The sequence below is a fragment of the Lissotriton helveticus genome, chromosome 12 (genome assembly GCF_964261635.1).
Source record: "Lissotriton helveticus chromosome 12, aLisHel1.1, whole genome shotgun sequence".
Lineage (NCBI taxonomy): Eukaryota > Metazoa > Chordata > Amphibia > Caudata > Salamandridae > Lissotriton > Lissotriton helveticus.
Window position 1 is genome coordinate 8,086,350 of NC_136073.1, and position 19,906 is coordinate 8,106,255.

General features: G+C 51.9%; 1 protein-coding gene across 3 annotated transcripts in view; it reads right to left on the reverse strand.

Moving 5' to 3' along the window:
* The window catches only part of ARID3A (AT-rich interaction domain 3A), a 246,489-nt gene that overhangs the window by 8,690 nt on the left and 217,893 nt on the right, over positions 1-19,906 (reverse strand). For all 3 annotated transcript variants that reach the window (XM_078670155.1, XM_078670157.1, XM_078670158.1), the window contains 4 exons: positions 11,955-12,138; positions 11,595-11,830; positions 10,790-11,044; positions 5,302-5,394 (listed from right to left, as the gene is read on the reverse strand). In XM_078670155.1, coding sequence (XP_078526281.1) covers positions 5,302-5,394; positions 10,790-11,044; positions 11,595-11,830; positions 11,955-12,138 — 768 coding nt within the window. The remainder of the gene's footprint in view (positions 1-5,301; positions 5,395-10,789; positions 11,045-11,594; positions 11,831-11,954; positions 12,139-19,906) is intronic.

A 19,906-nucleotide genomic window follows, 5' to 3' on the forward strand; every position in this document is an offset into this window, starting at 1 on the left:
CTGCTTTGTGTTAGTGGAGGATCTATTTGCATTGCCTCCACAACCTCTTCCCTTGGTATTGTTTCCTCTATAACCACCCCTGCTGGTGTTCTTGTTATATGTGGATTGTGTGTTACTCTTGTAGTTGGAGGATTGCTGTGATGTTCCTCGTGCTCCTCCTCTATAATTGGAGCGACGAAAGGAGCCCCGGTGTTGTTGGGACTGAAGAGCTCCCATAGACTTTGCAGTTTCTGCATCCTTTTTCATTTTGTCCAGAATTGAATCAACTGCTGGACCAAATAAAAAGTCTGGGTTGATTGGCTGATTAAGAATTGTAGATTGGACTTCATTCTTAAAGCCTGATATACGTAGCCATGCGTGGCGCCTTAGCAGCACGCTTGTATTAATGGATCTGGCAGCTGTGTCTGCCGCGTCTAGGGCACATTTAATGGATGCATTGGTGATGAGCTTTCCCTCTTCTATAAGTTCATCTGCCTGCTGTTTGTAGGGATCAGGTAAGTGTTGGAGAATTTCTTCCAAACTGTCGTAGTGCGCCCTATCATATCTGGCTAGCAAGGCCTGTGTATTGGCTATTCTCCAGGAGTTTGCTGCCTGAGACGCCACTCTCTTGCCTGATGCCTCAAAGATTTTAGACTCCTTGTCTGGAGGTGCGGCCTCACCAGTAGTCTGTGAGTTTGCACGCTTACGTGCGTTGGATACCACTAAGGAATCTAGGGGTAGCTGTCCTTTGATGTATGTAGGATCTATAGGTGCAGCCCTGTATTTTTTCTCTATTCTAGGGTTTATGACCCGTGCTCTAGCAGTGTCCTTAAAAATGTCACTTGCATGTTTTAATACCCCTTTTAACATTGGGAGTGTTTTAACGTGTCTCTCAGATGTTGTCAGTGTGTCAAAGAGGAAGTCTTCCTCAATAGCATCAGAGTGCATCTCTACATTGTGCTAGGTTGCTGCTCTATCTAATAGTGAATTAAATGCTACTGTATCCTCTGTGGGTGATGGCTTAGTAGGGTATACTGCAGGGTCTGTAATGGGCAGAGTACCTTCAGTGTCTGGTTCCCCTCCTCCACCCCATGTCTGTGTGTTTTGCTCTGAAAGTGGGTTTTGTGGATAACCAAAACCTACATCTGCGTCCTGACCTTCATCAGGGTTGTAGTCACAGCGTGCCGGTGAGGTTGGGGCATAAGGAGTAGTAGGCATAGCAGGAGTGATAGGTTCAAAGAATATAGGAGAGGTAGCACAGTCTCTCTTTTTCTTTAGGGGTATCTTGGAAAGGTCTTCAGTTGGGAGAGGTCTTTTCTTTTTGGTATAAAGAGTCACTTTGCCAGTTTCTGGGTCAATGTAGAGTTTTGACTGGTCCTCTGTGGAGGGATCTGGGTGAATAAGTTCCTCTTCCACAGGCTTTGGTTTTTGTGCCGTAACCTTTGGTCTTTGTCTTTTCGGGTCGACGCTTTTTGGGGCTTCGACCGTTTTTGTGGATGGATCGGTTTTGGGTGTTTTTCAACAGGTTTTTTTGGTTGAACTTCCTTGGCTGGCTTCACGACCTGTTTCGGACCGAGCGGTTTTGTCGGTTCGACAGTGTCCTTATGTTGTTTTGGAGCCTGCTGTTTTGGCTCGACGCCCTTTTTCGGTTCGACGGGCTTTGGTTTGACCGATTTCCTTTTGTCCACCTTCGGTTTCGGTTTGACTGTAGTTTTGGGCGTAGGCCTTGTTCTGTAGTCGACCGGGTTTTTCCCTTTGTCGATACCGGAGGCTGATTTGCTCGATTCGACGTGCTTCTTGGGGGTCGTTTTGACGTGCTTTTGCTTTTGTGTCGAATCAACGTGTTTGGCTTTAAGGTCGACTCGACGGCCTTCGACTTCGACTCGACCGCTTTGCTCTTCGATGTCGACTCGACGGTCTTTGGTTTCGAAGGTTGCAGTGGTACTGTGGCCTTCGGTTCGACGCCTTGCGGCCTTAATAACTTCGGTTCGACGTAATTCGGTCCGAAGACTGTGTTGTCGATTAGTTTCGGTTTTGATGGAACCGATGTTGTGTAATGTGTCTCAGAGGGCTCTTTTGATATGTTCTTAGCCGGGCGGTATGGCGGGGCTGTAGAACGAGGATGTTGATCTCGGCTAAGGCCTGCTGGCGATGCCTTGACCTGAGTCTCTGATAGAGGTGTAGTGTCTATATGGGGCGGTGTACTCACGGTTCGCCCCTCGCCATCATCGGAGTCGTCTTCAACTGCTACGATGTCCTGATCATAGTCCTCGAGATCGACGATTAGTTCTCCCTCTTCGGGGTAATATTCGGAGTCGGGCTCCGAGTATTGTCTGTCGTCTTGATCTGCTTCTTCGGCGCTCGCTAGATCTTCTTCGTCATCGAAGATGTTATCGTGCTCTGGCACCGATCGTTGCATTTCTTGCCTGTCGATTTTGAAAAGTCTTTTTTGTTCGGAACTGGGCACAGGCTAGGCAACTATCTTCATTGTGATCTGGAGATAGGCATTTATTGCACACTGGATGCTTGTCTGTGTGCGGGAACTTAGAGTTGCACTGAGGGCAGTACTTGAATGGACTTCGTTCCATCGACGGTCGGTCCACGTGTTGTCGAGAAGGCCTCACGGCCCGATTCGACGACTGGAGTGCAACGAAGTTATAAAAGTGTATCGGCACCGAGCGCTGAACAATACCGACAGATCCGAAGGCCTTTTGGCCTTTAAAAGAGTTTTTCTTGATTCCGAACTTGGAGATTAGGAAAGTACATCCGAACCCAATGGCGGAGAAAAACAATCTGAGGATGGAGAGGATGCCCATGCGCACTGTAGTCTAAGGGAGGAGCCACCTATCTCGTGATACTTTGAAGACTCTTCCAGGACAACAATGTGCAAACATCCGGACCCAACACTAGACGCCGATCTATGCACAGATATGAATTCAGCAGCCCACATGCCTCGAACAGAGGTATTCTAGGTTGAGGGCAGCTCCACTGACTTTCTGGTATTTGTTTTTGGAGCTGGCTTTGAAGTTTTCGGATCAGAACCATGCTTGTTCTTTTGGTGCCGAGGTTCCACTCCGAGTGGAAGCGCTGGATGTGGACAGTCGACTTGGTAACGACGGTCGGGTAGCCGTCAGGGTGGTTGGCGCCAAAGTTTTTGGCTTCAGCTGGTGCTTCGGCAGAGGGTGGGCGTCCATACCATTCGGTCAGTGCCATCCACAGCCAAGAGACAATGGTGGCCCGAGGGCCTCTTGTTCAATAGGGGCTGTGTATATTTTGGAATGCTCAACACTGGGGTGAGGGACAGGGGGTCCTGTACTCGCAGAGTGTGGAGCCGGTGGCAAGTCAGTCATCTCAAAGTTGACTTCAGAGTCGGAAACGGAAGTGCCCTCAACCGAGAATACCTCTTCTTTCGCTATGGAATCTTCAGGGTGTAGTTTTTTCCCTTCACCAACGTCTCCATGGCTGAAGATGTCAGGAGTGTCCTCAGAGCTACTCCGCTGCATTTCGAACCAACGTGCTAGACGGTCTGGGTGTGTTTTCTTCAAACGGAAGGAGCGACAGGCCTCGCAATCTGATTCTCTGTGTTCCAGTGACAAAGATTACAGGCCTGACGTGAGTTGGTCCGTGGATACTTTGTGTGACAGCGAGGGCAGAAATGGAAGGGCATCCGTTCCATCACCAGCAGGGGACTCTCCGGAGAACCTGGTGGAGAGTTAATATGATGTCCCTGAAGGGCAAGACCCTGTAGGGGCCGCGGTCGAAGCTCGTCAACTCACAGAGTGATGAAGACCTTGATACGCAAGATAGTAAAGCACAATCGAACAATGCGGGAGCGCAAGCACACACGTCTGAACCAAACAGCGGAAAGAAAACAATCTAACAATGGAGTCAATGCCCATGCACATTATCTCCCAGAGGATGAGTCACTCAAACTCGTGACCCAAAACACTTCTTCAAAGAAAAACAACTTGTACACATCCGAATCCAAAACTAGTTTGCAGGAGTATGCAAATATGTGTTATCTACAGCTACACATGCCTCGAACTACTTAATACAGAAAAGTTCTGAAGGATCCTGTGCCCTCCTGACGTCACTGGACACGCACCTTTGCCAACCATGATGCTTTGGTTTCTTCAGCCCCCTCTCCCATGTTTCCAAGCAAAGGGTGAGAAAGGTGCAGGTGGGTTCTGTGGCAAGTAGAGAGATGTGAAAGGGCCAGAACAAATGCCTCTTGCACCTCAGCTTAGGCTACACTATGTGCCAGCTGCCACTCTCCCAACTACAATCAAGACAGCTGCAGACACTTTCCCGATGCCAATCTCCATTACATGCCACTCATCACCAAACATACTCCATGCACCCGGCAGACCATACACCTTGTGCTACAGGAGATTGTACTACAAACATCACTGACCCCTTTGAAGTAGAGTAGGCCTGAAATAAATCCCTGCCACCTCCCCACCTCCTAAACATCCTTCTCCACCCAGCCTACAGCACACAGAGTGCACACACAAGACCTGTTAAGGCGTCTTCACCAAGTCCTCCTGGTCCTGCATCCGAAGAACCCATCACTCAACTCCAAGTCATATGCCGCATTCACCACTCAGTGACAGATAACCTCCCACCTGATCTACAGGCACTCTGATGCAACAACACCATCCTTAAGGAGCTCACCTCCTGGAGGAGCATTCACAGAGTTCATGACATACTCCACAACCACTGAACACAACAAACATTAAGCAAAATATCACCTACAAAAATGGCAACACCGTCTACTTCTAGTACTCTCCACCACAAGAAACACAAGTGGCAGTCCTCACTGCTGCTGGACTGGTCCAACACGCTCTGTCCGCAATACCCTTCCACTACACATCCAGCACGGACAACACGCACCCTTCAAATTGCTGAACTGCACAATCAAGGAGTACCCCAATGAATACAGCCGCACATCAGGCCTCACCAACATCCTATCCTCTCTTGAATACTAGGACCCCTTGACCACTGTCTAACATCCCACTAGAGAACAGAAAGACTCCACTCACTAATCCTTATTGCACAGGACATCTTTCCCGGTACACTCAAGCCAGGCAAATCTTCCCACTGCTCAAGCAGATACTTCATCTCCAGCCCGACACCCACCCTTCCTTTGAGATGCGATTAAACATCAGCCCTTCAATTATTAAACAGAATCAATGACAAAGCCCTGTTTCAGGATGAACCAAGAGTAAGATACTATTGTCTGCAACATTTAGCACCAGCGGCTAAAACGTCCGACTGCTAGAACGTTAGGGGAAAGCTGCTGGACCTGGACCGCCTGCTCACCTGTGTAGACAATGCCGTTGATTTCCACAGACATGCTGATGCTGTTCGTGCCGTTCGTTGTTAGACTGATGGCAGAGTCCTGCCGGTTGTCACCTGGAGGGGAAGGAAACGCACCTTAATAGTCCCCCAGAAGCAAATAAACAGTGAGAATCAGTATGATAAATATATACACACACAAACACACATATATATATAAAAACAAAGCACATCTATTGAAACAAGGGGAAGCAACTCCAAAGCCTGTCAGAAGAAAGGAACATATAAATAAAATATAACCTAATATTCATGAAAAATGATGGTTAAGGAGAACGAAAACTCGATGAAGAAACTGGTGAGAATGTTATTTTATTCTCGTTTAAATCAACAGCTCCAATGGTCTGGTCCAGAAACACTACGAGTCTGGGAGGTCAGACAGTGGTCTGCATATGGTCGTGGTTCACATCGCTCAGTCTAACCATCCTGGACAGCAGTCGGCAAGGAGGGAGAGTACCAATGCCGACGCCGACGCCGCCAGCAGCGCCCCAGCCGCCGCTGGGCCGCCCGCTCTGCCGGTCCCGTTCCCGCGCCTCCTGCCTGCGGCCCCGCCCCCCGCCACACGATTGGTTAACCCCTTCCCGCCTCCCAGCGGACCCGCCCTCCCTGCTCCCCTCTTATGACGCCCCCTCAGCGACCGCGCAGCGGACGCGCGCAGCGGGAGCACCGATTGAGCGCCGAAGGTGCGCCAAAGGTAAGCCCGTCTACGCCCGTCCGCGCCTGGACCGCGCCCAGCGCCAGGACCCCTGGCCCTCGCAGACCTCAGCCCACCCGCCGGACGTACGACGCCGCCACCCTCAACGCACTCAACGCCGGCCGAACCCCTGGATGCTACCGAGCCACCCCGAGACGCACCCACGGACCCTTCATCTGCCAGGCCTGCAAGTTCTCCTGCACCCGGACCTGCACTGTGCCAGCACCCACCAAGCCGAACTCCAGCAGCAGCCACCTGAAGTGCATCCTGCTCAACACCCGCTCCGTCCACAGACACGCCGTCGAGCTCTGGAACCTGCTCGACACCACAGCCCCAGACGTCGCCTTCCTCACGGAAACCTGGATGAACGCCTCCTCAGCACCCGACATCGCCATCGCCATCCCGGACGGCTACAAGATCATCCGGAGAGACCGCGTCAACCAGACGGGAGGAGGCATCGCCATCATTCACAGGAACACCATCCGCATCACGACCAACACCGACGACACCATCGCACCCGCAGAACACCTGCACTTCCAGATCCACGTCAACCCCAAGACCACCCTCAGAGGCACCCTCATCTACAGACCCCCGGGACCACGCACACAATTCAGCGAGGACATCGCCGACTTCATCAGCCCGCTCGCCCTCCCCTCAGCCGACTACATCCTCCTCGGGGACCTCAATTTCCACCTGGAGAACAACGACAACCGCAACGCCACCACCGTGCTGGAAAACCTCGCTAACCTGGGACTCAAGCAACTGGTGACCACCCCCACCCACCTCGCCGGACACACACTCGACGCCGTCTTCTCATCCAGCAAAGACATCGCCTTCAGCCACGCCACTGGACTCCACTGGACGGACCACAGCTGCGTCCACTTCACCTTCAGAAGAACGACGACCCACCACCACCAGCAACAGGTTGCCCGAAGAAGCTGGAACAAGATCACAGCCGACCAGCTCGCCGCTTCCCTGAGTCAGCACCCTCCCGCCAGCTCAGCGAACCCCAGCCAGGCCGCCGACAACCTCACGAAGTGGATCAGCAACTGCGCGGACGAACTCGCCCCTCTGAGGACCCCGCCCAGCAGACACGGCAGCAAGAAAGCCCCATGGTTCACCGACGGACTCAAGAGCTCCAAGAAGAACTGCCGAGCCCTCGAGAAAGTCTGGAGAAGGGAACCTACACCGGACAACATGACCACCCTCAAGCTTGCCACCCGGAAGCACCACCAACTGATCCGCGCCACCAAGAAAACTGCATTCAAGGACCGACTGGACAACAACGCACACAACTGCAAGGAACTCTTCAACATCGTGAAAGAGCTCTCCAACCCCAACGCCGGTAACAACGACATCACCCCATCGCAAGACCTCTGCAACTCCCTCGCCTCCTACTTCCACAACAAGATCGCGGACATACACAACAGCTTCAGCAGTCAACCATCGCACACAACGACCGCAGCAACGCCGCCCACCACCACCCTCCGCGCCTGGACTCCGATCAGCACCGACGACACCGCCCGCATGATGAACTCCATCCACTCCGGATCTCCGACCGACCCCTGCCCTCACCACGTCTTCAACAAGGCCGACGCTGTCATCGCACCCCACCTGCGGGACATCATCAACACCTCCTTCGACACCGCCACCTTCCCGGAGAGCTGGAAGCACGCCGAACTCAGCGCTCTACTAAAGAAACCAACAGCGGACCCCACCGAACTCAAGAACTACCGCCCCATCTCGCTCCTCCCGTTTCCAGCCAAAGTCATCGAGAAGACCGTCAACAAACAGCTGGCCGCCTTCCTCGAGACGAATGGATCCCTCGACCCCTCACAGTCTGGCTTCCGAGCCAACCACAGCACCGAGACCGCCCTCATCGCTGCCACCGATGACATCCGAGCCCTGATGGACAACGGAGAAACAGCGGCCCTCATCCTCCTAGACCTCTCCGCGGCATTCGACACTGTCTGCCACCGCACCCTAGTGCAGCGTCTCAGCAACATCGGAATTCAGGAGAAGGCACTGGAATGGATCGTCTCCTTCCTCGACGGAAGAACACAGAGAGTCCGTCTACCACCGTACAAGTCAGAGGCCACCAAAGTCATCTGCGGCGTCCCTCAAGGATCCTCGCTGAGCCCCACCCTCTTCAACGTCTACATGAGCCCCCTCGCGCCCATCGCACGCCAACACAACCTGAACATCATCTCCTATGCCGATGACACCCAGCTGATCCTCTCACTGACCAACGACCCCGCCGCTTCCAGAGTCAACCTTCACGAAGGGATGAAAGATGTAGCCGAGTGGATGATGACCAGCCGCCTGAAACTGAACTCAGACAAGACGGAAGTCCTCATCCTGGGTTCCTCGCCCTCCGCCTGGGACGACTCCTGGTGGCCCCCCGCCCTGGGCACCGCACCCACACCGACAGACCACGCACGCAACCTGGGCTTCATCCTGGACTCCTCCCTCTCCATGACCAGACAAGTCAACGCCGTCTCCTCGTCATGCTTCAACATCCTGCGCATGCTACGAAAGATCTTCCGGTGGATCCCCACCGAGACCAGGAAGACGGTCACCCAGGCCCTCGTCACCAGCCGACTGGACTACGGCAACGCCCTCTACGCCGGAACCACCGCCAAGCTCCAGAAGAGACTCCAGCGGATCCAGAACGCCTCGGCCAGACTCATCCTCGACATCCCCCGACGCAGCCACATCTCCGGACATCTGAGAGACCTGCACTGGCTCCCCGTCAACAAGAGAATCACCTTCCGTCTCCTCACCCACGCACACAAAGCCCTACACGACCAAGGCCCGAGCTACCTCAACAACCGCATCAACTTCTACGCTCCCAAACGCCACCTCCGATCAGCCAGTCACGCCCTCGCCGCCGTCCCCCGCATCCGAAGAACGACAACAGGAGGAAGGTCCTTCTCCCACCTGGCCGCCAAGACCTGGAACTCCCTCCCTCCCGACCTGCGCCTGACCCAAGACCACCTTTCCTTCAGGAAGAAGCTCAAGACCTGGCTGTTCGAGCAGTAGCAGCACCCCCCCCCCCCCCCCCCCCCAAGCGCCTTGAGACCCTCCGGGTAAGTAGTGCGCTCTATAAATGTCCATGATTGATTGATTGATTGATAGAGTGACAGCGTATATTAGACAGGGACCTGCGAGAGCATGCACCCAGAAGGATATGATGGTCTTTGCAAGATTCAACAGGGGTGCATGGAGTATTTTACTCTGCATCAGGAAATTCCTATGTTTTTATGGTAGTGAAGCATGATGTGGGGGGTGGGGAGGTACAAGGATGATGGGGCACACAGCGTCCCAAATGTGCTAAGAAAGCGTCCAGTTAGTAACTCAGCAAAGAGAGAAACCAGAGGGTGGTAAGGAATGAGGGGATGGCAGATGCTCAGCAGGCTGGGATAGGCAGTTGGGCAGGATGTAGAAGACGTGCCCTGCTGGGATCTAGGAAATTCCGAGCCCAACACTAGGTAGCAGGAGTATGCAGAGCATGTAGATCTACAGCCACACATGCTACAAACATACAATGATGCCTAGTTGGGGGGTGTGCCGAGGAACAAAGATGGCACCGGCAGTCCACTCTCGGCTAGACTAATTTATCAGGTACTCATAGAAACAGTTCTCAATATGTATGGAATGCAGAATGGTCCAGACATGTTTCTCACCGGGGGCACTTGCCAGTAGCACCTGTGTCGCTGCTTGCATGCGAGTAGTGACCGAAATGTAAGGGGGTGAGGGTTCGCACAGAAAATAGGGTGCAATTAGGCACAAGCAAGAGGTGGCCCATTGCTCAAATGGAGACCGCAGAGAAGCAGCAGCACAGGGAAGGCAGAACCTCACCAGAAAGAGACCACATTTCTGGATATTCAGACATTGGCATCAGTTTAATAATCCTGTTTATTTAGCACACTACTCAGTCTGAGTGGGCGCTTTTACACTAAGGGAAGGGTTAAACCGTAACTAAATGTGGAACTTCAGTACAGGGGGATACTGCCATGGCAGCTACAAAAACCATTAATGCAAAAGGGTTTGCACAGGTCTGAAGTAGGGCTTTACAGACCTACCGTGTACCTTAGAACCGGCAGTCATCCTTTGGCGATGATCGAGAGGTCTTACAAGCATGATGTGGCTAAGAAGCGGCAGATGTTGAGAACAGAGGGGCTGTAGGTACAAGCACGATACATTGATGAGGTACCTCTACTGATGAGGCTAAGAGGTAGCAGATGTTTAGGACAGAAGGACTCTTGGTACAAGCGCTATACACTGACGAGCTACCTTGACTATTGAGGCTGAGAGGCAGATGTTGAAGGTTTGGGGTCTAACGGTACAAGTGCTGCACACAGACGATACCTAGGCTGCAGATGCTCAGAGGAGGCAGATTTTGGGAGCTGGGGAGGTCTGAAGGTAAAAGTGCTTCACACTAATAAGGTAGCTTGACTGCTGGTGCTCAGAAGAGAACAATGAGGGGGGACTGCAGGTACAAGTGCTCTATAGTGTTGAGATACATTGGCTGCTGATGCTCAGAAGAGATGGATGTTGGGGATGAAAGCGGACTGTTGGTACAAGTGTTATACAGTGCCGAGATACGTTGGTTGCGGATGCTTAGAAGAGGTAGATGTTGGGGATGAAAGGGGACTGCAGACACACGTGCTCCACATTGACAAGTCATCTTGATGTTCGGAGGGGGCAGATGTTGGGTGGGAGTGCTGAAGATGCAAGCGCTGTGCATGGAGAACATACCTTGGCTGTTGATGCGTATACTCATGGGCAGCTGGGAAGACATGGCAAGCAGATTGTGCTGGATGGCTCTCTGCATGGCTCGCTGCTGCTCCTCACTGCTCAGACCCAGCTTCTTTTCTGGGGGCTCTCCGCATTCCATCTTCTCCCTGAGATTTTCCAAAGCCGCAGCCTGTGCTGCAGTCGCCACCTTTTGGTGGCCACTTAAAGATACTGGGACCCGGGCTGGAACCGCTATTGGTACAGACGCCTCATCTTCTGAAGGTCAGAAAACAGACAGAGTCACTGTCAGGCAGTGGTAATGTGCAGCAGATTGTAAGAAGCAGAGAACAGGTGGCACCACCAAGATATGGCATGTGCAGTGCTGGCAGAGTTAATGCACGCAAAGTGCTAGGTTTGACAGGGAGACCCTCAAGCATGACTGCGCTTGTGAAAGGCTTGTTGTGTATGTGCTCACGCACTGAAGTGATAACTGCACGTGAGTGTCACCAGCCTCAACTCCACACTCAACCTGTCCCCATCACCCTCAAGCCCCTCACCCAACAAGCGCTGTCCCACGACTCTAAACCCGCCCCTATCACTCATCCTCTACCACCTCTGTCTCTCTGTATCTGCCCCACTGTACAGACTCAATACACCTTTACAAGCATCGCCATATCCCGATCAGTCTCACTCACGCTCTAATATCTCAGCTTTTGCCATATCACAGCCAGCTAACACGTCCCCACAACACTAGTCTTCTCTGGGCACCCCCGCAGCCCCCAAACCTCAATCACACCCTAGCCTGTACACGCGCACCACTTCTTACCTTTCTTGAACTTCATATTGGCAGGGCCTCCGTTGGTGGTGCCAGATAGCCCAAGCCCTTGGACTTTTGGGGGAGACAGCAAGTTTGGGGCCCCACTGGGGGAGTATGTAAAGAGGCTGCCACCAAAGCCTGAGCGCCGCCCCTCTCTCCGGTTGCTATCAATGGCGGCCTGCAGCTCGTTGGGGTTACTGAGCGCTTTCTTGTCACATTCATAGGGGTAAAGGTACTTCATGTACCTGCGGAAGCATAGGAAAGGACACAGTGAGCAGCCGGAAGGTCACTCGATCAGGGATCAGGCATGAGTGCAATGCATGACTAGGGTCGCCATGCGAGAGGCAAGATGGCGCACGCAGTACTCACTGAGTCCGGAGTGTGAAGGCCGCACTGGTGATAGAGGTAGGTAGGTTGAGACCTTTGGTGATCTCCCGCCACAATTTCTTGTTGATCACCTCCACAAGGCCACCCTTCTCGGTGACGAGAACGTACAGCATGTACAAGTCCAGGACCTGCTTGGCCATGATGGGGATCCGGTTCACAGGGGTCCCTGGAAGGAATGGCTAGAATCAGCAAGAGGACAGCAGAAGACTTTCAAAGAGGGAGCAACAAATGGAAATTCAGGAAAAAAAAAAGGGTTGCTCTCAAAAAGGTCAGTGGTCAAACCTACCATGCTTCATCTCAACTATTCATCATTCTGCTCCACAGCTCCATCACTAAAGCTCCCCATCTCCTGAACAAACTTTGACAAATGTATCACGCTCAAGACCATAAGAACCAGAGTGCCAAGGAAGACATGGGAAGTTGACACCAGAACTAAAGTCCTCCTTCTATAAACAAAGGATCCCGGAAAGAGTATGGAGGAAATCCCACCAGTGACAAATACACTCTCCAAAATTATGAAGTCCCTATAAAAAGGCAAAGATCGCACTACCCCCAGCACACCTCCGAAACAAACAATCCATCAGAGAAACTACACAAAAATGTTTCTGAATCCAGAATGTGTCAACTCTAAAGTGGCCCCTCTCAAGATCTAAGTGACTCCTTGGGACAAGCACTGCATCTCAAAAAGACATAAAACTGGTCAAATACACTAAAGATTAAACAGATGATGTAATCCTAATACACTAAGGATACGTTACTTACCTGTAATCTTAGTTCTCTTCCATGGGAATCCTCATCAGTCATAAGCACTGAATATTCACTCCCATGTGAGGGGACGCCGGAGCACATTTTAAAATATATTATTCGGTTTGTCACCTTCAAGCCAGGTCAGTTCTTTCTTTATTGATCTGGCTCATAAACAGAGCACGGCACATCCCAGCTCTGCTTGATCCGGTTCTTTTATTTTGCAAAATGACACCTAGGTGCATTACACCTTTAAAAAGGGGCCTACACGTTTCAACCTGTGCTGGGGGCTAAGAACAATAGTTACTTACCTGTAATCTGTGGTTCTCCAGTATTGGTGTCTTTCATAGATGCACATGCCTGAATCATTCCCCGTCGTCGGAGTGGGAGTCTCACGGTACATAAAATAGCAATAATATGCAGATAATAACCAAAAGGAAGTAAAGTAGCCCTAAGCTACAAGAGAAAACTTCCACACTCATGACTATCTGTGCTTGGGGAGGATTGGCGCATGAAAGTAAGCGTCTTGAAGGTCGAGGGTGGCCATGTGATCCCTCATTGAAAGAAGCTGGAGTATTTCTTGAAGTGTTAACATTCGGAAGGTCAACTTCTTTAAGTAGTTGTTGAGGGCACGTAGGTCGAGGATGGGAAGCCATTCCCCCGATTTTTCCTTATGAGGAAGAATATGGAGTAAAAGCCCGTTCCCTTTTGCAAGTAAGGAACTTTTTCGATCGCTCCCTTCCGATTCATTGAGTGTATTTGGGTGAACAACTCCTGGGTATGAGCTGGAGGTGGGCCCTTGGGAGGAGAATTTGGGGGCATCTTCACGAATTCTAAACTGTGTCCCCTGGCCACTATATTCAGGACCCACTTATCTGAAGTAATTGCGGACCAATTTGAGTAGTATTGGGATATTTTTCCTCTAACTTTTGACTGGGGGGAGAGTAGAGATGGTGGCCGGCAGCGTGTCTCACTGTTTTTTATTCGAATCTCTTCCACGGTAGGAGGACTTTCTTCTGGACTGCGTGTAAGTTACCCCTTTGTCCGTAAGACTGCTGTTTGTAGGGTTGATACCGTTGGTTGGATTGAGAGGTTTGATATGACCTCTGCTGATTGTAATTTCCTCTGTTTGAAAAGGATCCACGTCCTTTAGCTCCTCGAAAGGACGACTTGTTAAACTGCAGGCTACCCAAAGATCACGCCGTTTCCGTGTCTTTCTTTATGGCCTGTAGAGCCTTGTCAACATGCTGGCCAAAGAGATACTCGCCATCAAAAGGCATGTCAATTATTTTGGTCTGGACCTCTTGGCGAAATGATGTGGACTTCAGCCATCCTTGTCTTCTTAACACCACAGCACCCGCTAGCTGTCTGAAGCCTGTAGACGCCACGTCTACTGCTGCATCGATTATCTCCGCTGAAGCAAGCTCGCCCTCTCGCAATATCTGCTTTCCCTCCGTTTTTGCAAGTTCTGGTAACATCTCAATATAAGGGAAGATGTCGGACCACATCTGCCTGTAGTATCTCCCTAATATTGCTAGGGAGTTTGCAGCTCTTACAGTGGTTGCAGCCATCGTGGAGACCTTCTTTCCGATGGAATCTAAGCGCCTGCCATCTCTATCAGGTGGAGCCGAAATAGGTGACGAGGGGTTACTGGCACGTCTTTGCGCCACTTGAGTGACAACCGAATCAGTCTTAGGCATGCAGGAGATTTATCCGGTGCCTTTTACTTTTTTTCTAATCGGGGCAATACAGCCGGAAGGGAATTGAGTGTTGCCATAATTTTTCAACCTTCCTTCCATATGAAGTCAATGATGGGAATCGTTCTGACTTGTTTTTTGTGGCTGATCTTTAAAATCATAAAGAAAGCACTTGTCTTTTTGTTTCCATTGTGATCAAGAATCTCGTAGTAGCCCTCTCCATCAGTACATGAAAACCTCCGATGTCTACTGGAGGCGAATCCTCTGCCGCTGGAGCCGAAGGTGATGGCGTCTGAATCTGATACTCATCCCAATCCGACAGACTAGATTTATCATCTACTTCTCCTTCTTCTCTATCCTCATTAGTGGTGTTCCCTTCTGGAGAATGATGAGAAGGTGCTGGAGACTGTGGTCTTGGAGATCTCAAAGAGGATATAGAGGCCTGAGGCATGGGAGTGGATGGAAGGGACGCCGCCAACTCCGAAGGAGGAAAACGACTATAGTAATCCTGTAACATATACTGTAAATTATCAAGAAGCACCAGAGGCATCTGTGCTGAGGGCACCGTGGCTGGAGCTTGATCTACAGATGCAGAGAATTGTTCTTCGTCTAGATCCTCCTCTTGATATTTAATGAGCAGTTCCGATGGACTAGTAGCCGTGCGGAACCTGTCATCAATGTCAGATTTCTCCTCACCGTCATCTGAATCCAGCAATTGGTCAGGCAATTTAAGCAGTGATAGGGCTTGTAATGAGGAGCCACGTCTCTGAAGCAAAGAAGGTGACGTAATTGGTTGGCCAAAGGAGGTCTTAGATGGTGTGGAAGACCATACTTGCAACGCAGTACATTTTGATAAAAGTGGCGTCGACGGTTTCTTCGTAGACGGTGCCGTCGAAGGCGTCGACAAGACAATCACTTTAAGCGATGGTGTAATCTACGTCGACGATATTTTCGACGACGAGGAATCCTTCGTCGACGATGACATCGTCGATGGGACATTTTTCGTCGACGATGAAGCTGTCGACGACGAGGTAGTCTTCGTCGATGCTGGGATCTTCATCGTTGAGGTAGCCTTCGTCGACGTCGAGCCAATCTTGTCGACAGGGCACTCATTGACGAGGTAGTCTTCGTCGACGGTGGGGTCGTCGACGTCAAGCTGGTTTTCGTCGACGAAGCACTCGTCAGCGGAATCTTTCCTTTTTTATTCGGCGACGGAGCGTCGACGATGGAAGGCATTATCTTTGTCGACGAAATAGGCCTTACCGTGACCGAGACCAGCGTCGACGGTGAAGAGGCCGGCGACAATATCACCTTAGGCTTAGGAGATGAGAAGGTTACCGTCGACGTTCAGGTGGCGTCGACGATGATTATCGACGACGATGGAACAGACGACGACTTAGTCGACGGAGTAGATTTTTTCTTCTGAGGTAAAACCTTCTCAGGAAGCTGCTTAGATGTCAAAGACTTTCCCGTCTTTTTAGGGGGCGAAACAGATCCAAAAGGTGGAGAAGCCTTTTTTCCAGAAGACAGGCCAGAGCCCGTGGAGGGCTGAGCTTTCCTCAACACCTTAGCCCCAGTGGAAGATGAATCTTCCTCAGCCTTCCTTTTCCTTGAAGATATAGATGACCCTGAAGCCACACTTCCCACCTCAGAAAGAGGGTTGTCTTGGTCTTTTATCTTCTGCAGCCACAGAAGAAGGCGTCCTTCCCTGTCCCTGAGGGTCTTTTGAGGGAAAGTCCTGCAGATTTTACACTCTCTCACCTCATGATCAGGATAAAGGCAGTAAATACACTTTTTGTGGGGACCTTCTTTAAAAAGCCGGAGCTTCCCACAAGAATCACAAGGTCTGAAGTGAGATTTCTTAGTAGATGACATCTTGGATGAAGAAATTCAGTCAGAAAGTGAAGTGCAGAGCTCAGGGAGACTCCCTTCGCACAACGTGCGGTAGAAAATCTGAGAGCCTGAGCCTCTGGGGAGAACATTCTGGTGGGTGCTGTCGCCTGATTGGCTGCAGTTTGGTCTATGCAAAATGACTATGATAGTCATGAGTGTGGAAGTTTTCTCTTGTAGCTTAGGGCTACTTTACTTCCTGGTTGGTTATTACCAAGGTTTTTTGGTTATTATCTGCATATTATTGCTATTTTATGTACCGTGAGACTCCCACTCCGACGACGGGGAATGATTCAGGCATGTGAATCTATGAAAGACACCCCAATACTGTAGAAAAATACCTTATGTACATTGCATTTTTCTGTAATAAACCACATATAAGACTCTAGCACTTCTGATGTCAGAAAAAGACAGCACAAGGATTAGAAATACAGCCTTTATTGGAGAGAAAAAACTGCAAGGGAGGGCAAAGGCATTGTTATCCCCTAGGCTGCATTGAAAACACATAGCAAGTGAACTGGCACCGTGCATTTAAGGCACCTCTGACTTCCTGTATCCCATCATGCCTCAGGGGGTGACCGCTAGGGCAGTTTTTTTTATGGAAACATGAAGGACAGAACACAGAGTATGAACTTCTGTATGCCTGATTCGTCCAGGGAGGAGTGCGGGTTGTTTATGACTTTGATAAGGATTCCCCTGGAAGAGAACAAGGATTACAGGTAGGTAACTTATCCTTCTTTTCCATCGGATCCTCATCAATAGTCATAAGCATTGAACAGAGAAGCAAGCCCATCTCACACCACTGCGGATGAATTAAGAGGAATGAAAATCCACAAGGAGGCCTGCCCTACTTGGGAATCTGCTCTAGAGTCTGAATCAAGACAGTAGGGTGTTGTGAACGTATGTATAGATCTCCCATTGGCTGCTTTGCAGATCTCAGAGAGGGGAACGTTTCCTAGTAGGGCTACAGTGGGCGCTTTGCCCTTTGAAGAATGGGCTTTGGGCCTGGCAGGTAAATGTTTGTTGGCCAACTGACAGGATAACAGGATACAGGAATCTATCCATCTGGAAATGGACTGCTTCGAGGAGGCGAAGCCAGTTCTCATAGGACCATAATTAACAGACGGTCTGACTGCCTATGAGGACGCTTCTGAAGACCTGCTCAGGCATGTAGGCGAAGGCTGTAAGAAGGCGTGTAGGGGAAGGCTGTGAGAAGGCGTGTAGGCGAAGGCTGTAAGAAGGCGTGTAGGCGAAGGCTGTAAGAAGGCGTGTAGGGGAAGGCAGTAAGAAGGCGTGTAGGGGAAGGCTGTGAGAAGGCGCGTAGGGGAAGGCTGTAAGAAGGCGTGTAGGGGAAGGCTGTGAGAAGGCGTGTAGGGGAAGGCTGTAAGAAGGCGTGTAGGGGAAGGCTGTAAGAAGGCGTGTAGGGGAAGGCTGTAAGAAGGCGTGTAGGGGAAGGCTGTGAAAGGGCTGTAGGGGAAGGCTGTGAAAGGGCGCAAAGGCTGTAAGAGGGCGTGTAGTGGAAGGCTGTGAGAAGGCGTGTAGGGAAAGGCTGTGAGGTGTGTAGGCGAAGGCTGTGCGCAGGCGTGTAGGGGAAGGCTGTGAGCAGGCGTGTAGGGGAAGGCTGTGAGAAGGCGTGTAGGCAAAGGCTGTAAGATGGAGTGTAGGGAAAGGCTGTGAGATGGCGTCTAGGGAAAGGCAGTGAGATGGCGTCTAGGGAAAGGCTGTGAGATGGCGTCTAGGGAAAGGCTGTGAGATGAGGCTGATGAAGTCCCAACGAGGACGCTTCTGAAGACCTGTTGAGGCGTGTAGGTGGAAGGCAGTGAGAAGGCGTGTAGCAGAAGGCTGTGAAAAGGGGTGTAGGGAAAGGCTGTGAAACGGTGTGTAGGGAAAGGCTGTGAAACGGCGTGTAGGGAAAGGCTGTGAGACGGCATGTAGGGAGAAGGCTGTGAGAAGGCGTGTAGGGGGAAGGCTGTGAGAAGGCGTGTAGGTGGAAGGCAGTGAGAGGGCGTGTAGCAGAAGGCTGTGAAAAGGGTTGTAGGGAAAGGCTGTGAGACGGTGTGTAGGGAAAGGCTGTGAGACGGTGTGTAGGGAAAGGCTGTGAAACGGCGTGTAGGGGGAAGGCTGTGAGGCGGCATGTAGGGGGAAGGCTGTGAGAAGGCGTGTAGGGGAAGGCTGTGAGATGGCGTGTAGGGGAAGGCTGTGAGAAGCGGTGTAGGGGAAGGCTGTGAGAAGGCGTGTGGGGGAAGGCTGTAAGAAGGCGTGTGGGGGAAGGCTGTAAGAAGGCGTGTAGGGCAGGCTGTAAGAAGGCGTGTAGGGGAAGGCTGTGAGAAGCGGTGTAGGGGAAGGCTGTGAGAAGGCGTGTAGGGGAAGGCTGTGAGAAGGCGTGTAGGGGAAGGCTGTGAGAAGGCATGTAGGGGAAGGCTGTGAGAAGGCGTGTGGGGGAAGGCTGTGAGAAGGCGTGTAGGGGAAGGCTGTGAGAAGGCGTGTGGGGGAAGGCTGTGAGAAAGCGTGTGGGGGAAGGCTGGGAGAAGGCGTGTGGCAGAAGGCTGTGAGAAGGCGTGTAGGGGGAAGGCTGTGAGGCGGCATGTAGGGGGAAGACTGTGAGAAGGTGTGTATGGGAAGGCTGTGAGAAGGCGTGTGGGGGAAGGCTGGGAGAAGGCGTGTGGGGGAAGGCTGGGAGAAGGCGTGTGGGGGAAGGCTGGGAGAAGGCGTGTGGGGGAAGGCTGGGAGAAGGCGTGTGGCAGAAGGCTGTGAGAAGGCGTGTAGGGGAAAGGCTGTGAGGCGGCATGTAGGGGGAAGACTGTGAGAAGGTGTGTATGGGAAGGCTGGGAGAAGGCGTGTAGGGGAAGGCTGTGAGAAGGCGTGTAGGGGAAGGCTGTGAGAAGGCGTGTAGGGGAAGGCTGTGAGATGGCGTGTAGGGGAAGGCTGTGAGATGGCGTGTAGGGGAAGGCTGTGAGATGGCGTGCAGGGGAAGGCTGTGAGATGGCGTGCAGGGGAAGGCTGTGAGAGGGCGTGTAGCAGAAGGCTGTGAAAAGGGTTGTAGGGAAAGGCTGTGAGACGGTGTGTAGGGAAAGGCTGTGAAACGGCGTGTAGGGGAAGGCTGTGAGAGGGCGTGTAGGGGAAGGCTGTGAGAAGGCGTGTAGGGGAAGGCTGTGAGAAGGCGTGTAGGGGAAGGCTGTGAGAAGGCGTGTAGGGGAAGGCTGTGAGAGGGCGTGTAGGGGAAGGCTGTGAGAGGGCGTGTAGGGGAAGGCTGTGAGAGGGCGTGTAGGGGAAGGCTGTGAGAGGGCGTGTAGGGGACGGCTGTGAGAGGGCATGTAGGGGAAGGCTGTGAGAGGGCGTGTAGGGGAAGGCTGTGAGAGGGCGTGTAGGGGAAGGCTGTGAGATGGCATGTAGGGGAAGGCTGTGAGAAGCGGTGTAGGGGAAGGCTGTGAGAAGGCATGTAGGGGAAGGCTGTGAGAAGCGGTGTAGGGTAAGGCTGTGAGAAGCGGTGTAGGGGAAGGCTGTGAGAAGGCATGTAGGGGAAGGCTGTGAGAAGGCGTGTGGGGGAAGGCTGTGAGGCGGCATGTAGGGGGAAGGCTGTGAGAAGGCGTGTAGGGGAAGGCT